At 39.4% G+C, this 16,153-nt stretch overlaps 1 protein-coding gene across 10 annotated transcripts in view; it reads right to left on the minus strand.

Moving 5' to 3' along the window:
- Positions 1 to 16,153, minus strand: part of HECW1 (HECT, C2 and WW domain containing E3 ubiquitin protein ligase 1) — a 454,797-nt gene that overhangs the window by 191,871 nt on the left and 246,773 nt on the right. For all 10 annotated transcript variants that reach the window (XM_032244417.1, XM_032244423.1, XM_032244418.1 and 7 more), the window contains one exon: positions 7,052 to 7,146. In XM_032244417.1, coding sequence (XP_032100308.1) covers positions 7,052 to 7,146 — 95 coding nt within the window. The remainder of the gene's footprint in view (positions 1 to 7,051; positions 7,147 to 16,153) is intronic.

The following is a 16,153-nucleotide window of genomic DNA, read 5'->3' on the forward strand; positions in this document are numbered from 1 at the left end:
GAAACTCTTTTTCTATTCCACCCTTGAATTTCTGGAATGGAGACAGAGTTTAAAAGTTAACAATAGCCAGAAAATTTTGTAAAATAATCCCTTAAAAAGTTGTTAAACTCTCTAGTGGCCGGGCACGGTGGCTCATGCCTGTAATCCCAACACTTTGGGAGGCCGAGGTGAACAGATCATCTGAGGTCAGGAGTTCGACACCAGTTTGGGCAACATGGTAAAACCCCATCTCTGCTAAAAATACAAAAACTGGACCGGTGTAGGGGCACTCACCTGTAATCTCAGCTAGGGCTGTGGCAGGAGAATCACTTGAACCCATGAGGCGGAGGTTGTAGTGAGCTGAGATTGCACCACTGCGCTCCAGCCTGGGCAAGAGAGTGATACTCCTTCTCAAAAAAACAACAGCAACAAAACAAAACAAAACAAAAAACCCTCTAGCAAATGTCTGGGCAGCATTAATCCTTTGCATGTAAATAAATCACGTATGTAATTCTAGCTCAAGCACTCAAGATTACATTTATTGTGTTTTATCTGTATTATTTGATTTATAGCTCCTACAAATAAAAATGCTTTCTTAAATTCTGTTCTAAGAAAAGGTTAACAGACATTTATGAAGGGAATAAATAAAAAATAGAATAGTGTAGTTAATAACTTCTTCAGACTTCGTGCTTCCCTAGCATAACTAGAATTATTTCATTTAGAAACTGATTTTCAGAATATTAGGGACAAAGTCTTGAAATTTTCTCATCATAATATTGTTAATGAAGTTTCTTTTTAGTGCTGGTTAGGTAAGTACTGGTGATATGCTGCAAAAGTAAATTCTGGATGTGATTATAAGGCAACAGGGAAACAATTCACAAAAGGCTGCTATGGCTATTATAAAATCCAAGTAAAAAATTACATGTCATATCAGTTTCCCAAAATACGATGGGGCCAAGTTTCCAAAATCAGAGATGGAAATAGCGCCATGAATCTGGTGAAATCATGAAAGCCAGAATCCCAACTAAACCCTTAGAAAGCCCCATTTTCTTGCAATTTGAGGAAAATGACTCTGAAATTTCCCCAAGTCCCTCTTTGTGCAGAGACAATTCTTTACATAGCATAATGAATAGAAAACTACAATTGAGAGAAAATAGCATCTTGGGCAGTCTTTTGGTTCTGAGGTCTGCATAAAGCTGCCTGCTCTCCCGGGATCTCAGGGTTCGCTGGCCCACCTCACTGGGGCAGTGCAGTCTGTCCCAATTAAGAGAGAACAAACTCTTTCCTCTTCCATTAGTTTTTGGATACCTCTTTCTGACACATTTCAAAGGTAAAATTGAGACTCCATCTGAACACACTGGATGAAGGGGATCCTTTGGCAACGTCAGGGACCTTCATCCCAATATTGATGATGCATTGTGATTGACACTTATTGGGATCCAGTCCAGCCATTTAATCTCTGCCAAGCACAAGGGCTCAAGACCATTTATTAAAAGCTGAGGTGTCTTCCAAATTAATTGGCTTTTGCCTAACAATTCTAGATAGCTGCTTCCACTAGTCAGCAACCTGTGAATTCCTTTTGCTACTAACTTGGTTGAAGCATTTTCCAGGACATTTTATAACCTATAGCAGCTGGTCCATAGTTACTTTATTATGAGTTAAAATATTTTTTGAAATATCTTTTAAAATTCCCAAGAAAAATATTACTATAGTCAAAGGTAATGACCTAGAATTTGGGGAAGTGGGGGTGTTCATCAATTATTTGTCCACTGCAGGAGACTCAGACTGGTGTGGAGGGAAATCTTGACCCTATTTTAGAGTGCTAATTTAGCCTATATTGGTGGGGAAATGTCCTATTGAGTTGCCCTTTTTTTTCTTTTTTTGGAGCATAGTCAACTTTACCTCTGCTCAGGGGGTCTGACAAAGTAAATGAATCTGTAAATATGAACTAGTGAAAAGATAGTTTAAGTTTGTTCTTTCTTCTTATTTTATTTATTTATTTATTTTTGAGATGGAGTCTCACCGTTGCCCAGGCTGGAGTGTAGTGGTGTGATCTCGGCCTACTGCAACTTCTGCCTTTGAGGTTCAAGTGATTCTTGGGCCTCATCCCTCCAAGTAGCTAGGATTGCAGACATGCACTACCATGCCTAGCTAATTTTATCTATCTATCTATCTATCTATCTATCTATCTATAGAGATGGGGTTTTGCCACGTTGACCAGACTGGTCTTGAATTCCTGTCCTCATGCGATCCACCCACCTTGGCCTTCCAAAGTGTTAGGATTATAGGCATGAGTCACCATACCCAGCTGTTCTTTGCTCTTTGGCAAAAAACTTTGAATGTGATGCTGTTCAGTTATTATGAAAAATTTGGTTGCAGAGGCACTAGATTAACATGGAGGAAGAAGGAGAGGATCTTCCTATGTTTACTTCCAACTTCTCATTGAAAGAGCCAGAAGATACAGAATATGAAGTAAATAAATAAACAAACAATAGCAATCTGAGGTGAGAATAAAAATAATCCAGTGTAACATAATGCTGATGGGATTTCCACACATTTTAATGCTGATAAAAACAACGTAAGAAATACATTCTTTCACTACACATGGCCTAGCCTCTAAATCTAGAGGGGCCTGTACTCCAGAGTAGATGGCCCCACATGGGGTGGAGATGTCACGTGCGCAGCCTGCCCTGCACGCTGGTGGCCTTTCCCAATGGCTTGGACCCTGCCAGAGTCATTCCCCAGCTACCTAATTTTTTTGTATCCAGAGGCTGCAGTCCCAGGCCTCAGTGTGGGTGGGGAGGAGGCCCCCCGCACTGCCAGGTGAATGCTCCCCAGGGAGGGTCTCATAAACCAGGTGTGGGAGCAGCGTGCTTGGGACCTGAAAGACTCATTTACATGGCTCACACCAACAGCTTCAGACTACATCGGAGTCTCCAATATTGTAGGAGAACCAGCAGGTGAAGGGAGGGCCCCACTGTCTCCAGCAGCCCCTAAAGGTGATGCTAGCTGGGTGCCCACCTGAGAGTGGGAAGAGGAGAATGCGAAAATCCATTGCAGGGTCAGACCCGGCAGAGCAGCCCGGTTATTTTCAGTGGACTGTGTATTGGGCAGAGGACAGTTTACCCACTCTGTCTTTGGCAAACTGTAGAGATAGGCCAATTTCTGGGTTTTTTTCGATGTATAATCAGAGAGAGAAAAATATATCATGGGGCTTATTTAAGAAGACTGTAATACACAGGGGGAATTAGCAAGGGCCAGACTATGGAGGGGAAGAGCTTGCCTTTGACAATGATTTCTCTACAGAAAGTAAAAGAAAGGTATAAAACATGATAGGTGCTCCCAATAAGACACAAAAAGTATGAAAAACAGGGTGCAGGAGGAGATATAGGGACACAGAATCCCATATTCTTTAAACCTAAGACAACTAGGTCTCCTTCCCTGTCAGGGCTGAGCCATTTCTCACCCCATGCCTTTATACAGGCCATCCCTTCTGCGGGTCTTGCCTGCCTTCAAGGCATGGCCAGGGCCTGCTCATGATTCCCACCTCAGCCCATGCCCCCTCCTCCCACAGCCAGCACAGCTGCTGCAAGTGCCTAGTCACAGCTTTCTCTGTACACCGGCACAGCAGGCTTCCTGCTCCGATACTGGAGACTTTACACAGTATTATAATAACGGAGTAACTGTGAGTTCTCAGCAGCAGGGCTTATATTTAATCTACCTCTATAAGCACACCCATCAGTTTCTGATACACGATAAATGAGAGCCCCAGAAAGACAAGAGGAAAAGACAATCTCATTTTAAACAAGGACCTCAGCAGTTGCCCATGGGACAAAGATGAGAGGGAACAATGAGAAGAAGAACTGAGGCATCATGGGACCCTACAATGCTCAGAAAACTAAAGCACCAATTACACCCAAGGAGCATGTCACAGCTTGTTCCTCCTTTTCGAAGAATGGCCGGTTTAGTGTATTGTCACAAACCAACTCAGCGACTTTTGGGACGTGATATAATGGCAACAGACAGCAACTCTTCATAAGAGACGAACTCAGCAGCAGCAATCCTCAACCTAAAAGTGGACACTCCAAGTTTATTAACAAGTTGATTTAGGGAAACTTCACAGCATTTCCCCTTAGGAACAGCGTGTTCAAGTCCCCAAGCCAGACTGCAAAGGCTTATGTAACTTGGAAGGTTGCTAGATTATACCCAAACTGAGCTGGGTTGCAAAAAGTATAAGTGAAATGTGCTTCTGCTCCATCACCATATAGCCAAATGATCACTTAACCAGAATGATAGTTCATTCCTCTCTCCACAGATGTGCTGGGCATCAGCTAGATAATGCGTGAGAAGCAGTTTTGAGAAGCGTGCTATGCTGTTAAACAATGGGGGCTCCTCCTAGTGTGGTTCCTATGAAACCTAATTACCTGTGAAAATACAGTCTTGTGGAACAGTGTGTACTGCTTTCTGCCCTGAGACTCCAGGGACTCACTTTTACCATGACAGCAGAAGCCCAGGATTTCTCTCTTTGTCCCTGGAGGCATAGGGGTTTGCCATGGAGCATGCACATGCTTGGGGAATAAAAGTTGTCTGCAGGATGTACATTCAAGTGTCAACCCAAGTATCTACTGATTTGTGTGAGAAAATCATTAAGGAGATAAAAATCAAGTTGACAGCAATGTGTCAAAATATTTCAAGATGCCAGAGTTTGCAGCGGCAGCTCACATGGAGATGAGGTCAGGGTGGGGGCAATCAGCCACGTGCTGAACCTTATGTCAATAGTGTGATGGAAGCATCTCATTTCCTCTTCTGAGATACAAGCCCTTGTTTCTGGTGATGGCAGTCCTTGGGGAGCATATGCTTGTTGACAATTTATCCTGCCCCAAGAGGCTGTTCTTCCTACTTTAGAGGCTGTTTTCTGGGCAGTCGGCCTCTTGCTTAATTTTAAGCATACATTGCACAACACTGTGATGATGGATGTCACACTTTGCATTTGTCTGAGCAGCAGGTGAACATCTGGAGTCTCCAGCAGGTTGAGTTCAGAGAAGCCAAATGCTCTAGGAAGCTTTCTTTAAATTAAAAAAAAGTGCTTCAGGTTAAGAATTTGTCTGAATTCCAGGGCTGGCCAACACATCCACGTTATCATTCCAGAGCAGAAGAAGGTGAGGAACTCCTCTTCCCTCTGAGCCTTGAGCCAACAGGCCGGTCTCATCAGTGGGCACGGCCCATCCCTGATGAGGAGTCCATGTGTCTGCCTCATTCAGTGACCTGCTGTGTGGTGGCAGAGGCCAGACCTGCAATGGAAGGCTCTTCCCTAATTGGCTTTATTCCACTTCCCACCTCCTTCCTTCTCTGTGTGCTGTGTGCTCAATGCCTTCCTGCGCTGTCTCCCTAGCTTCTGGCTCACTTTTTCTTTTCTGTCTTGATTTAGCTGTCCCTAAGCTAGCATGATTCAGCTGTCCTTCCCCGCATCAATGATTGGCTAACAGGTATCAGGACCTCTCTGGCTTTAGGGGGTGCCCTCTTTTGAGGACAACCCAAACAAATAGGCCTAGAAGAGAGGTTCTGGCACTCGAAGAATACCTCCCTAGATTCTCACACTTAAATTGCTGTCCCAGACAGGAATCATGTTCCAATCTGCATGGACAGTGAGGAAAAAACGGCAAAGCTGTCAAAAGTGCGTGTGGCTCTCCCACTCTTCCCACTGCGCCTCCCGCTATGAGTTTCCTGGTGGTAAACCCAGCCCTCTGTCCAGTCGTGCCAAGGATGGAGGCAGCCAGGCTTTGGGCCTCAGGCATGCTTATCTTACTACCAAGGCCTCAATCAGCTCATCTTTAGGACGCTGCAGAACTGATTTGCAAAGCAGCAAAGTGGAATATTTTTTGGGGTCAAAGTCCTTTCTGAATCATTCATATTTCATGTCAAATACTTTCTCTATTTTTTTTTTTTTTTTGAGACAGAATTTCGCTCGTGTTGCCCAGGCTGGAGTGGAGTGGTGCTATCTTGGCTCACCATAACCTCCGCCTCCCGGGTTCAAGCGATTCTTCTGCCTTAACTTCTTGAGTAGCTGGGATTACAGGTGCTTGCTACTATGCCCTACTAATTTTGTATTTTTAGTAGAGACAGGGTTTCACCATGTTGGTCAGGCTGGTCTTGAACTCCTGACCTCAAGTGATCCACCTGCCTGGGCCTCCCAAAGTGCTGGGATTACCAGGCATGAGCCACCACACCTGGCCTATTTTTTTTTTAATGTAAAAAGAAAAAAAAAAAGTCTTTTTTATTTCTACTAGCATGACAAAGTCCCCCACTGGTTTCTGTCCAGCCTCCCCAGTTGGTCGTTTTAAATTTATGTGAAAAGGAAAAGGAACGCCATTTCTCAATGCATTTCAGTCTAATCGGATGTACTAAGAACTAAGTGAGAAGGACTCCAAAGATAAAAACTGGATTGTAACTTAGGAAAGATGGCATCTGTTACCATAGCCTGAGCAAAACCATACAGCAGGGAACAAAAGATGTGACTGAAATCCTGGATCTGCAATGAGCTGTGTAACCTGAGATAGATTACTTAGGATCTTTTGTCACTGTCCTCATTTATAGACAGAGAAGGGTGAGAGATTCCAGTCTTTCCAGGCCTACCATGTTATAAGTCTATGACTAAAATCAACCTGAGGCAATAAATCCTACTCCATTAATTTATTTATGAGCCTAAAAGAAATAAAAACCTAGGAAAATATAAATATTTAAAACCAAACAATTAAAAAATGTGATCCAAAGAAAGGCTTCTTCGTTGTTATTGCACAAGTCTCTGTTAGAAACATTTGGCCATCTAAGGAAAATGCTGAAGCTCGGCTTTTCCCTAATAAACAGGTGAAGTGTGAGCTTTAATGAGGTTGACTTTGGATCTCATTCCTCTTGACTATTTTGAGGTGCCTCTCTGTTTCTTCGTAATCAGCCTATCAGTATACCTCCATATATGTGTACACACACACACACACGCACGCGCACTTGAACAAAATAAGAAAGTGAAGAAAGACCAGAGTTAGGTCTAACCAAAGACGGGGGAAATGAAACTTACAGGAGCTGCCGAGTTTTTGACCGTGACACTGGGGGTGGTTGCTCGCAGGGCCCCACTCACTCCATGGTAGTATTTGAAGCAGATCTTAGTTTCAGCTGAAAGACAAACACAAAACGAGACTAAGAAGCAGGGTATAACCCAGGGAGAGACAGCTATGGCTACAGAGGACATCTTTAGGAACTGCAACCTAACTCCCCTATGAGCAAGCCAGGCCACACTCGACAATGATGCTCCTCCTGTGGCCTCGAGGACAGGTCTGACTTCTTCCTAAAACTGTGACATGAACAATTGTTTTGGCCTTAAGGTTTTTGTATCCAAGTTAAATCCATTATTTAGACTTCTTGGCATCCATCCTATCCCATTAGAGGTCATTGCTTTTAAACCCTTAGTTCTAAGATGTGATGTGGGTGGATGCCTACCCCTGTCAGTTTCTTCTGTAATGTACTATTATTTAATTCATTGCGATTAATATCTTGGTAATTTGCAGGAAGTCTTTGAAAAGTTGTTGAAGGACACGGGAAGGAGGCATATTTGCTGAACTCCTGTACTCATCAACGATAATCTCTTTGCATCACAATTTGTTTTCCTTCAAAGATCTATAGATGTAGCTGGTAGTTGTGGCACACATCTGTAGTTCCCAGCCACTTGGGTGGCTGAGGTAGGAGGATTACTTGAGCCCAGGAGTTTAAGGCTACAGAGAGCTATAATCATACCAATGTACTCCAGACTAGGTAATAGGGAGAGACTCCATTTAAAAATAAAAAAGTTCTATAGATGTTAAGCAGAATACAAAGGGTTTAGGGGGATCAGGCTGGGTGTGAATTTCAGCTCCATTACTGACAATCTGTGAGACAATGAATAAGTCCCTGTACCCCATGTTAAAATAGGACTTCATAAGATGTTAAGCAAATAAAAGTTCATATGTTCAATTAAATGCTCAGTAAATGTTAGTGATTATGATGATGTGATGACTAACTGACGATATAATATGAATCCATTTCCTTCCAGTATTTAGTTCTGCAGAGGGCAAGATCTGCAGCCACCATGAGTTTAGTTCATTTGAAGGTGACTTGCTTTACCCAATTCACTGTTTACAGGATTTGTTTCCTTAAAATTTAAAAAATTTACCAGGCTATGTCTTGGTCCCTTATATTTTGTTTGAAGCAATATGAGAAATCTCCAATTTGAGATTTTTTTCTCTCAAATATGAAAATTTGCCTTCAATTATCATATTAAAAGAATGTCTACAATTTTCTTAGCATGCATTGAAAATTTGCTTAGAATGGAAAATATGAAAAATGAAGATACGTATAAATAAAATAACAATCTTCTGAGGTTTTTTGCATACTTGAGAGTATAAACTATAGAATAATGTATTTTGCTTTTTTTAAAAATTGACATTATGAATTAAGCATGGCCAACTGTTATTTAAAACTTCGCAAATAACATTACTTATTATATAGAACAACTGAATAGATTTACACATTGCAAATATTTCCTACATTTGGAAATTCAGACTTTTCTCTGAAAATCAACGACTTTTTACAAATTATTTTTTAAGTTCAAATTTTCTCCCTAGGACAATGGAGCAAAAATCCCTAGGCACCTACCTGACATTCATTCTATCTTTCCTCCTTAATAACAGAATCTCAGTTTCATTTGAGTGATAACGTCTGGCTAAAGTACTCCATCTTGCAGCCTCCCTGGCAGATAACAGCTATGCACTTTACAATTGTTGTTTTAGGATTTCTGTTATATGCAGCTAAACCTAAACCTAACTGATATGGAAAGGTTTCCTCAACCCAGAAGATATGGACATTGCAGTAGTCTTCCTTAGGTTAAAAGATAGGGGTGCAGTGGCTCACGCTTGTAATCCCAACACTTTGAGAGGCTGAGGTAAGGAGTTCGAGACCAGCCTGGCCAACATGTTGAAACCTCATCTCTACGAAAAATACAAAAATTAGCTGGGCATGGTGGTGCACGCCTGTAATCCCAGCTGCTCAGGAGGTTGAAGCAGGAGAATGGCTGGAACCTGGGAGGTGGAAGTTACAGTGAGTTGGTATAACGCCATTGCACCCCAGCCTGGGTAGCAGAGCGAGACTCAGTCTCAAAAACAAACAAACAAAAAGATATGAATATTTTAGGGATCTTCCCTTCTTGTGGCCAAATTACTTTCCAAATAACACTTTACACTTCTACCAGGAAATGTGACTCTGACCATCTCATAGAACCCTTCTTAGCACTGAGCATCATCACTTAAAAATAGGCTTAAAATAGAATCCCATTATTATTTTTATTTCATTTATTAGTAGAATTAAACTTTTTCATCAAATTTTAATTAGCTATTTAAATCTTTTTTTGAAGCCACTGAATTGCAGTTGTTCAGATTTTCCGCTGCCTGGGTGATGCCTGGGTGCTTACCAGTCCCTCTGTTAGTGGACGTATTCTTACTCAGATATGCCTGTCCTTTCAATTTCCTTCCTGAGTCACTTTCTCTACAGCTCTTTCACATGTCTGTTGATTGTCTTTTCAAGCTCTTGGTGGACAGTCTTATAACCCAGTTCTGTATTTATTCTCCAAGACACCTCAAAGTTGTCCCCATGTTAGGTCTATACATCCAGATCCAATACTATGTTGGCTTGAAAGGCAAGTTTCCTGCAAGTCAGGGATCGGGGAAGGACCCTGAATAAAGCAGTGAGCCCATCTATCTAGTTAATCACAATGAGTTGGTGTTGCCTAGTGCGTGAGTTACTCTGCCTGTAGGTGCCGGCGGGATCAGCATGGAGGGGCCAAATGGCCTCACCTTCAGCTTAGTTGGTTGGAAGGGACTTTTAGGTGCCAGGAATCCCGAATGGTCACTACTAGATTTTCATTTAAAGAAAAAATTATTTCAATGCCTTTGAGCAAAAAGCTCAGAGAAATTAGATATAATCTTGCATTTAACCCTAATGCTAGATGAGCAGACCAGTGCATATTTTGAGCCAAGAATTCATGGAAACTTTCAAACTCTGTACTCTTCTTTGTTTCTTCCATTTTTAATTTGTTATCGATACATAATAGATGTACATATTTTTAGGATACATGTGATGACTGAATACATTCATATAATTTGTAAAGATGAAATCAATATAATTGCAACATACATGATCTTAACTGTCTTTTTTTTGTGCTAGAGACATTTGAATTATTCTCTTCTAGCCATTTTGAAACATATGATAGATTGTTACAAATAATACTAACTCTATGGATCTATCAAACACTAGGTCTTATTTCTTCTATCAAAATGTATATTTGTACCCATTAATCAATATCTACTCATCCATTTCTTCCTTCTTCCTTTCTTGGCCTCTTGTAACCATCAATCTACTCTGTATTTCCATGAGATCTGCTTTTTAAGCTCTCTCATATGAGTGAGAACATGCAATATTTATCTTTCTGTGCTTGGCTTATTTCACTTAACACAATGACCTCCAGCTCCATCTATATTACTGCAAATGACAGAATTTCATTCCTTTTTATGGTTGAATAATATAACATACCACATTTTCTTTATCCACTCATCTATTAATGGGCACTTAGGTTGATTCCCTATTTTGGCTGTTGTGAACAGTACTGCAATAAGCTGTGAGTATAGACGTCTCCTCGATATATTCATTTCCTTTCTTTTGGCTATATGTCCTGTAATAGAATTGCTGGGTCATATGGTAGTTCTGCTTTTAGTTTTTTGACAAATCTGTTAGTTTTTCATAGTGGCTGTACTAATTTACATTCCCATCAGCAGTGTATGAGTGTTCCCCTTTCCCTTTCTCTATGTTCTTGCCAGCATTTGTTACTCCCTCTCTTGTTTTAATTGGGGTGAGATAATAACTCACTGAACTTTCGATTTGCATTTCCCTGATGATTACTGATGTTGAGCATTTTTTTCATACACGTGTTGGTCATTTGTCTTTCTTTTTTAAGAAATATCTAATCACATCTTTTGCCCACTTAAAAATCACATTTGTTTTTTGCTCTTGAGTTATTTAAGCTTCTTGCATATTTTGGTTATTAATTCCTTATCAGACAGATAGTTCGCAAATACTTTCTCCCATTCTTCGGCTTGTCTCTTCACTTTGTTGATTGTTTCCTTTGCAGTGCAGAAGTCTTTCAGCTTAATATAATCCTATCTGTCAACTGTTGCTTTAGTTGCCACACAAAGAAATCAGGTCTTACACAAAGAAATCTTTGCCCAGACCAATGTTCTGCAGCATTTCCCCAATGTTTTCTTTTAGTAGTTTCAGTTTTAGGTCTTAAATTTAAGCCTTTAATCCATTTTGATTTCATTTCTGTGTATGATGAGCAAAAGGGGTCTAGTTTCATTCCTCTGCATATGGATTTTCACTTTTCTCAGCATCATTTATTGAAGAGACGGTTCTTTCCCTGTTGCATGTTCTTGGCACCTTTGTTGAAAATGGGTTGGCTATAAATACCTGGATTTATATCTGGGTCCTCTATTATTATATGTTCCATTGGTCTATGTGTCTGCTTTTTTTTGCCATTACCATGCTGGTTTGGTTACTTCACCTTTGTAGGATATTTTGAAGTCAGGTAATATGATACCTCCAGCTTTGCTCTTCTTTGTTCAGGATTGCTTTGGCTATTCAGGATCATTTGTGTCTTTTGTGGTTCCATATATATTTTAGGATTTGTTTTTCTATTTCTGTGAAGAATGTCATTGATATTTTGGCAGGGATTGCATTGAATCTGTAAATTGCTTTTGGTAGAACTATCATTTTAGTCATAATAGTTCTTCCAACAAATAAGCATAGAAAATCTTTCTATTTTTAAATGTTTCCTTCAATGTCTTTCATCAGCTTTTTCCAGTTTTCCTTGTTTCCTTTGCTGGTTAAATTGAGGTCTAAGTGTCTCACATTCTTTGTAGCTATTGTAAATGGGATTGCTTTCTTAATTTCTTTTTCAGATTGTTTGCTTTTGGCATATATGCATAACTTTCATATGTTGATTTTTGTATCCTGCACCCTTGCTAGATTTATTAGTTCTAACAATTTTTTGGTGGAATCTTTATTTTTTAAATATAAGATCATGTCATCTTTGAACAAGTCTACCTTACCTTCTTCCTTTCCAGTGTGGGTGCCCTTTATTTCTTTCTCTTGCCTAATTCCTCTGGCCAGAACTTCTGGTACTATATTGAATAAAAGTGGTGAAAGTGTGTATCCTTGTCTTCTTCCAGATCTTCGAACAAAGGCTTTCATTTTTTCCCCCCATTCAGTGCTATGTTAGTTGTGGGTTTGTCATACATGGTCTTTATTATTTTGAGGTATGTTCCTTCTATATCCAGTTTGTTGAGGGGTTTTATCATAAAAGGATGTGAATTTTGTCAAATGCTTTTTCTGCATTTATTGAAATGATCATATGGTTTTTGTTCTTTATTCTGTTAATGGGATGTATCACATTGATTGATTTGTATGTGATGAATCATCCTGGTATCCCTGTGGTGAATCCCACTTGACCATGGTAAATACTCTTTTTAATGTGTCGTTGAATTAGGTTTGCTAGTGTTTTGTTGAGGACTTTTGTATCTATGTTCATCAGTGATATTGGCCTGTTGTTTTCTTTTTTTGTTGTTGTTGTGCCCTGTCTGGCTTTGGTATTAGGGTAATGCTGGCCCTGTAGAATGAATTTGGAAATATTCCCTCCTCTTTGATATTTTTGAAAAGTTTAAGCATAATTGGTGTTCATTCTTCTTTAAATATTTGGTAGAATGCAGCAGTGAGGTCATCAAGTCCTGAAGTTTTCTCTGATGGGAGACTTTTTATTGAGGCTTCAGTCTTATTACTCATTATTGGTTTGTTGCAGTTTTCTACTTCTTCATGGTTCACTCTTAGTATTATGTATTTGGGAATTTGTCCATTATTTTTCTAGGTTTTCCAATTTGTTGGTGTATGGTTGTCCATAATAGTTGCTAATAACTTTTTGTATTTCTGAGGTCTCAGCTGTTACGTCGTTTTTTGTTTCTTTTTTTTTTTTTTTTTTTTGAGACGGAGTTTCGCTCTTGTTACCCAGGCTGGAGTGCAAAGGCGCGATCTTGGCTCACCGCAACCTCCGCCTCCTGGGTTCAGGCAATTCTCCTGTCTCAACCTCCTGAGTAGCTGGGATTACAGGCAAGCGCCACCATGCCCAGCTAATTTTTTGCATTTTTAGTAGAGACGAGGTTTCACCGTGCTGACCAGGATGGTCTCGATCTCTTGACCTCGTGATCCACCTGCCTCGGCCTCCCAAAGTGCTGGGATTACAGGCTTGAGCCACCGCGCCCGGCCCCCTTGTTTCTTACATTATTTATTTGAGTGTCCTTTCTTTTTTTCTTAGCGATTCTAGCTTTGTTTATACTTTCAAAAAAGCTGACTCTTCATTTTGTTGATCTTTTGGTATTTTTAAGGTATCAGTTTAATTGGTTTCTGCTCTGCTCTTTATTATCCCTTTTTTCTGTTTATTTTGGGTTTGGGTTTTTCTTGCTTTTCCAGTTCCTTGAGGTACTTCATTAGGTTGTTTACTTGAAGTCTTTCTACTTTTTTGATATAGGTGTTTATTGCTATAAACTTCCCTCTTAGTAAAGCTTTTACTGTACCCCCTACATTTTGGTATGCTGTATTTCCATTTGATTTGTTTCAAGAAATTTTAAAACTTCTTTCTTGATTTCTGCACTGACCCATTATTATTCAGGGGCATGTAATTTAATTTCCATGTGTTTGCATAGTTTCTGAGGTTCCTCTTGTTATTGATTTTGTTTTATTTTATTGTGGTCAGAAAAGATACTTGATATGATTTCTACTTTTTTGAAATTATTGACACTTGTTTTGTGGCTTAACATATGGTCTATTCTGGAGAATGTTCCATGTGCTGATAAAAAGAATACGTATTCTGTCGCAGTTGAATAAAGTGTTCTGTAGATGTCAGTTAGGCCATGGGGTCACTGTGTAGTTTATTTACAACATTTCCTTGTTGGAATCATATGTCCATTATGGAGAATTGGATATTGAAATCTCCTATTATGATCATATTGCAGTCTATCTCTCATTTTAAACCTATTAATGTTTGCTTTATGTATTTGGGAGTTCTGGTGTTGGGTGCATGGATATTTATAATTTTCACACCCTCTTGCTAAATTGACCCCTTTATCATTATATAGTGGCCTTCTTTATCTCTTTTTACAGTCTTTGATTTGTAGTCTATTTTATCTGATATAAGCATAGCTATTCCTGCCCTTTATGATTTCTGGTTGTATGACATATCTTTTTCCACCTCCACACTTTCAGTCAATATATGTCTTTATAGCTGAAGTGGGTTTCTTATAGGCAGTGTATAGTTGGGTCTTGGTTCTTTATTAATTCAGCCACTGTTTCCCTTTTAATTACAGAATTGAATATATTTACATTTGTTGTTATTGATAAGTAAGGACCGACTACTGCCATTTTTTTGCTTGTTTTCTGGTTGGGTTTTAACTACTCTCTTCCTTTCTCCTTGTCTTCCTTTGTGGTTAAGTGTTTTTCTCTGGTAGCATGTTTTAATTTTTTGCTTTTTATTTTTAGTGAATCTATTATAGGTTTTTGCATTTTGGTTGCCATGAGGCTTACAAAAAAAATCTTATAGATGTAACAAGTTATTTTAAGGAGATGACAACTTATCTTAGAACACAAAGAATAGAAACAAAGAACAAGTAATAATAATAAAAAACCTCTACAATTTAACTCCATCCTCCCAACATTTGAATTTTATGTTGTCTCAATTTACTTTTTTTTTTTTTTTTTTTTTTGAGACGGAGTTTCCCTCTTGTTACCCAGGCTGGAGTGCAATGGTGCAATCTTGGCTCACCGCAACCTCCGCCTCCTGGGTTCAGGCAATTCTCCTGCCTCAGCCTCCTGAGTAGCTGGGATTACAGGCATGCACCACCATGCCCAGCTGATTTTCTGTATTTTTAGTAGAGACGGGGTTTCACCATGTTGACCAGGATGGTCTCGATCTCTTGACCTCATGATCCACCCGCCTCGGCCTCCCAAAGTGCTGGGATTACAGGTGTGATCCAGCTCTCAATTTACATATTTTTATATTAATTATCTCTTAATGGGTTGCTATAGGTATAATTGTTTTTGATCAATTTGTCTTTTGGGTTTCATACTAGAGTTATGAGTAGATTGTACACCACAATTACAGTATTAGAGTATTCTGGGTTTGTCTATGTACTTACTCTTACCAGTGGATTTTATATCTTCAAATGTTTCCTTTTTGCATATTAGTTTTTGTTTTTGCCTTTCAGATTGAAAAACTCTCTTTAGCATTTCTTGTATGATGGATCTGGTGCTAGTGAATTCTTTTAGTCTTTGTTTCTCTAGTAAAGGCTTTATCTCTTCTTCATACCTGAAGGATAACTTTGCTGGATACAGAATTCCTGGGAGATAGTTTTTTTTTTGTTTCCTTTTAGCACTTTGAAAATGTCATGCCACTCCTTCTTGGTCTGCATGGTTTCCATTAAGAAGTCTATTGCCTGATGAGTTGGAGCTCCTTGATAAGTTCTTTGCTTCTATTCTCTGTTGCTTTTAGAATGCCATCTTTGTCCTTGACCTTTGAGAGTTCGATTATTACATGTTTTGGGATAGCCTTAACTGGGTTGAATTTATTTGATGTTCTCTGATCTTTCTGTATCTGGATGGATGTATACCTCTTTCTCAAGTTTTGGAAAGTTTTCTGTTATTTCTTTGAATAAGTTTTCTACTCCTTGCTGTTGCTCAATTCCTTTTGAACACCAATAATTCTTAGATTTGGTCTTCTGAGGTAATTTTCTATGTCTTGTAGATGATCTTTGTTCCTTTTTGTTCTTTCTTCTGTTTTATCCTCTGTGTATTTTCAAATAGCCTGTCTTTGAGCTCACAGATTCTTTCCTCTGCTTGATTCAGTCTGCTGTTGAGAAGCTGTAATACATTTTTCATTTCCACAAATGTATTTCTCAGTTCCAAGATTTGTTTTTTTTTAATTATTTCAATTTCTTTGTTAAATTTCCTTGATAAATTTCTGAATTGCTTTTTCTGTGTTATCCTGGAGATCACTGAG

This window comes from Sapajus apella, unplaced genomic scaffold (assembly GCF_009761245.1).
Source record: "Sapajus apella isolate SASKATOON/1434 unplaced genomic scaffold, GSC_monkey_1.0 scaffold54, whole genome shotgun sequence".
In the NCBI taxonomy this organism is placed as follows: domain Eukaryota; kingdom Metazoa; phylum Chordata; class Mammalia; order Primates; family Cebidae; genus Sapajus; species Sapajus apella.